This window comes from Musa acuminata, chromosome BXJ2-4, assembly GCF_036884655.1.
Source record: "Musa acuminata AAA Group cultivar baxijiao chromosome BXJ2-4, Cavendish_Baxijiao_AAA, whole genome shotgun sequence".
Taxonomy (NCBI): domain Eukaryota; kingdom Viridiplantae; phylum Streptophyta; class Magnoliopsida; order Zingiberales; family Musaceae; genus Musa; species Musa acuminata.
Window position 1 is genome coordinate 5,683,599 of NC_088341.1, and position 4,232 is coordinate 5,687,830.

At 44.9% G+C, this 4,232-nt stretch overlaps 1 protein-coding gene across 3 annotated transcripts; it reads left to right on the plus strand.

Moving 5' to 3' along the window:
• Positions 1 to 2,066: 2,066 nt before the first annotated feature.
• Positions 2,067 to 4,018, plus strand: LOC135609672 (monoterpene synthase 8, chloroplastic-like). Of its 3 annotated transcripts, XM_065103171.1 has the most exons (5): positions 2,067 to 2,430; positions 2,504 to 2,774; positions 3,020 to 3,395; positions 3,492 to 3,709; positions 3,799 to 4,018. In XM_065103171.1, the coding sequence occupies exons 2-4, from the start codon at positions 2,528 to 2,530 to the stop codon at positions 3,589 to 3,591; spliced, it is 723 nt and encodes a 240-aa protein (XP_064959243.1). In that variant the 5' UTR covers positions 2,067 to 2,430; positions 2,504 to 2,527; the 3' UTR covers positions 3,592 to 3,709; positions 3,799 to 4,018. The 3 variants fall into 3 exon arrangements, with proteins under 3 accessions (XP_064959243.1, XP_064959241.1, XP_064959242.1); XM_065103169.1 differs by having other exon boundaries at positions 3,020 to 3,709; XM_065103170.1 differs by having other exon boundaries at positions 3,020 to 4,018.
• The last annotated feature ends 214 nt before the right edge of the window (positions 4,019 to 4,232 follow it).

The following is a 4,232-nucleotide window of genomic DNA, read 5'->3' on the forward strand; positions in this document are numbered from 1 at the left end:
TGCTCATAGAACTGCTCTAACTGCCTAAAAAGATGATTTTGCCCTCGATATTTTGAAAAAATTCCTGCCATAACTTAGCCGCCCCTCCGCCTGTGCCAGGCCTAGCCGCACCTCTACGTCACCGGCGGCCCCCCTCCGCCTCGTGCATGGTCGCCCTAATTGCTCCCCGACCCTCACCGTCGTCATTAGTCAGGAGGGCGAGTCGCCCCTGCTTCCTTGCCCGTGGCTAACGACGACGAGGGGGCACGAGGAGGGGGTGTGAGACCACATCGGCGAGGAGGCTACATGGCCCCTGTCGGACCCCCCACCCTCACTGTTGTCGTTAGCCATGGAGGTGCCGCACAGTGCCGCCTACTCCCATGCTCGCACGAGGGCGGTCGGGACCGCTTTGTAGCTGGTCCTTCGGGGCGCGACGGCGGCCCACCTTTGGACTCCTCCGTCAGTGCAGAAGCCTCAGGACTCCTTTAGTAAACGCGTTCCACCTTTGGACTCTGCCGTCAGTGCGTCATCACACTACTTCGTTCAATAAACGCGTTGGTAGTCACTCCATCACGCTACTTCGTCTAAGCTCGGTGCCAAATGACTCCTGCACGCTGTCCCACACTAGCTCTGCATAGTATTGTGGGTGGAAACAAAGTCTGCAAAGACGCTGCCAAATGCGCTCAGAGTGGACGAACTACTGGATCACGTATCATTATGATTCTGTCATGACTACAAAATCTAGTCATCTATAGCACATGATCATAATGAGGAGGCGTTACTCTCTCTCTCTCTCTCTCTCTCTCTCCAATTATTTCTTACATCTCCGTGCGTGTCCGCCGGGAAAGAGGCGGGAAGTCGTTGTAGCATCATATCAACTTTATCGTGGAAAGATAAGAACGAGGACAAGGTGTCGCCCAGACGCACCACCAACCTTAAAGGCTGCTATCAACGCATGAGGCTGCTATCAACGCACGAGAACCTCGTTATTGAATCTTGTTTTCACCGCCTCTGGCACTATCAATCCAACGCCAACACCGCCATTACAAAGCCCAACAGATTCTCCGATCTTCTACTGAGTGTTGTCCACCGAGCCAACGGATTCCGACAAATTGGTCCCCAAACAATATAAATTAAATTTAGTTGTAAAATAATTTATTTTGTTATATTCAATTGTAGAAGCAACATCATCATCATCTTCTTAGTCATTTTCACATGAGTGATTAAAGTCATGTTCTTATCATGAATATATAATATGTTATTTCAATATCATGTCCTTTTTCAAGCAATTGACCTAAGCTTAAAATATTATTTTTTATATCAATAATATAATAAACATATAAATGCATACTTGCATTTCATTGCTAAGCTCAAGAAAAACATTATCTTTGTCTCTTACCAATCTTTGTGATCAATTATCAAATATGCCACGTTGTCCATTTGACATGAGATTAAATCGAGATAAAATAATAGTAACTCAAGTTTCGTTCATAATTATTAATTTTAAAATCATGAAGTACAATAGCACAGGCTTCACATATTGATGATCATACAAGTGGCCTCTCCTTATCATTTTATGAATGCGAGATTAATAATAGATTGTAGTACAATAGCGTAAGCTTCACATGTTGGTGATCATACAGGTGGACTTTCTTTATCTTTTATCCTTTAATATTGCCAGATGTGATACTTCACCTAATGATTCTTGTAACATTTTCTGATGTCATTATAGTGTGATGTTGATTGGTCTTTACTTTCTATAGGTCAATTGGTTATAGGGTGGAGAGATTCACTCATCTGTGTAACAAGTGTTTCAGTTCCTTCAAGATTGACTTGAGTAGTTAACGTACAGCAAATCGGAACGCTAAAGGATCGAGGCCATGGGATTGTCCTAATGGTTTCGAATTTAATCAAATCAACTCCTCGAATTAACTATTTTTTAAAGTGGCTTCTTCCACTATGATGCCAGATATATTTTTGGACACTTGGAATTGCATTTGGTTGGAACACGTTGATGTGGAGCTTTTGTGAATATAAATGAGGCTGTACGTACCTGGCCGCTTAGCATTCTGCTTGTGAATCTCGTTTTAGGGAGGTCGGACGTACGTCGAGAGGCACGAGAACCTCGTTACTGAATCCATCCTGTTTTCACCGCCTCTGGCACTATAAATCCAACGCCAACACCGCCACTACAAAGCCCAACAGATTCTCCGATCTTCTACTGAGTGTTGTCCACCGAGCCAAATGTCTTTCTGCTCTTCTGCTCCGTCCTTCTGCTGCAGCTTGATCCGTGCCTATCCGCGGACTGCCCCCTCGAAGTCTTCACCCCGTCGATGCCTCCGACTGCCAATCCGGTGTTCTGCACAGACTCCTCCTCCTCGGCGATCGGCTGATTACCAGCCGAGCTCGTGGAGTGACGAATACATATAATCGCTCACAACTGACACCAAGGTCGGCGTGCATGCAATATGTAAGGTTGAGTTTTATCTATAGTTCGCATTGGTTGCTGAGTAGCTTTTATCAGGTGGAGGAGGATAACGCAAGAAGGATGGACAAACTGACAGAGGACGTGAAACAGCCGATCTACATGAAGAAGGGAATTGAGGACCCACTTCAACTGATCGATCACCTGCGGCAGCTTGGGGTGGCGTATCACTTTAAGGAGGATATTAAGGATGCTTTATGGACTATATACGGTTCCATGGAAGAGGTGAACATGTTGCTGAAGGATAATCTTCATGCCACGGCTCTTATGTTCAGGCTTCTCAGAGAACATGGGTTTGCTGTTTCTGAAGGTGATTAAGCTACATATCCATCCTGCTTTACTCCTTTCTTGCGACTGATACAACATTGTCGCTGATGTACCTCATATATTGCTAGAACAATTACTCTCATAAAACTGAGACAATTAGAAATATGTCCGGTCAGTCATACAATTATGCCACGTTAATAGCCTAACATACTAATGGAATTTTGTGTTTATTCTGTTCTATCATGGTGTCACAATCTGACATGCACAAATTATGTGGATGGACTGAAGGTGTATTCAACCGATTTATGGATGAGAAGGGCAACTTGAAAGCCAGCTTTCGCCTCCAGACTGAAGGATTGGTGAGCTTGTACGAGGCTTCCCATCTTGCAAAGGAAGGAGAGCACGTGCTGGAAGAAGCTAAAAACTTCACAACTAAACAGCTCAAGAGCCTCATGGAGGGATCACTTGAGCCTCATCTCAGGGAGCACGTAGCCCATGCCTTGGAGCTTCCATTGAACTGGAGGATGCCGAGGTTACAGACCAGGTGGTTTATAGAAGCATGCCAAAGGGAAGCTAACATAAACCCTGTCCTACTTGAATTGGCTAAGTTGGACTTCAACAGAGTTCAGAGCATACAGCAGAGGGAACTCAGAGAAGTGTCGAGGTATTTTGAGCTTGCTTTACTTGAATCATGTCCTGTACATTCTGCCGTCGTTTATGAACCAGCAAACTTCAGCACAAACTTATGGCTATCGATCAGATGGTGGAGCAATCTTGGCCTCGCGCAAAGGCTTTCATTTTCCAGGGACAGGTTGATGGAGAACTATTTCTGGACGGTTGGCTGGGCTTTTGAGCCATAGTTTGCAAGATTCAGGGAGGCGCAGAAAAAAGCGAACTGCCTGATAACAACAATAGATGATGTGTATGATGTTTACGGCACCATCGATGAGCTCGAGTTTTCACGGATGCCGTCGATAGGTAAACAACTCCTCCACGTCATGCATGTAGGAGGTGTTATTTCAACAATCTTTGATTCCTGAAAACATCTACTCTGATGGATGTTACAGATGGGATGTTAATACAATGGACAAATTGCCAGAGTACATGAAGATATGTTTTCTAGCCCTCTTCAACACTACAAATGACACCGCGTACAATGTTATGAAAGAGAAGGGTCTGGATATAATTCCAACCTAAAAAAAGCAGTAAAATATCGATCCCATCCCCCCTTTTGTGTATCGTCAATCATGCAGTTCCACTTTATAAACAGTACTACCCTTTGATTCAGTGGGCAGATGTATGCAAGGTATACATGATGGAAGCAAGGTGGTACCACCAGGGCTACACACCCAATCTTGAAGAGTACTTGGAGAACGCACTATTATCGATATCGGGTCCCTGATATTGACTGTTGCTTATTGCACCAGTGGCGATGTAACTCGAGAGGCCTTGGACGGTTTCCAAAGCCGTCCTGAGATTCCAAAGTCCACGCCCCGTCACG

What these genes read in the sequence shown, in the direction of transcription:
- LOC135609672 (XM_065103170.1), top strand. Translation starts at nt 2,528, where the DNA reads ATGGACAAACTGACAGAGGACGTGAAACAGCCGATCTACATGAAGAAG. An exon ending in TGGGTTTGCTGTTTCTGAAG is followed by an intron (nt 2,775 to 3,019) that starts GTGATTAAGCTA and finishes GATGGACTGAAG; the next exon opens with GTGTATTCAACCGATTTATG.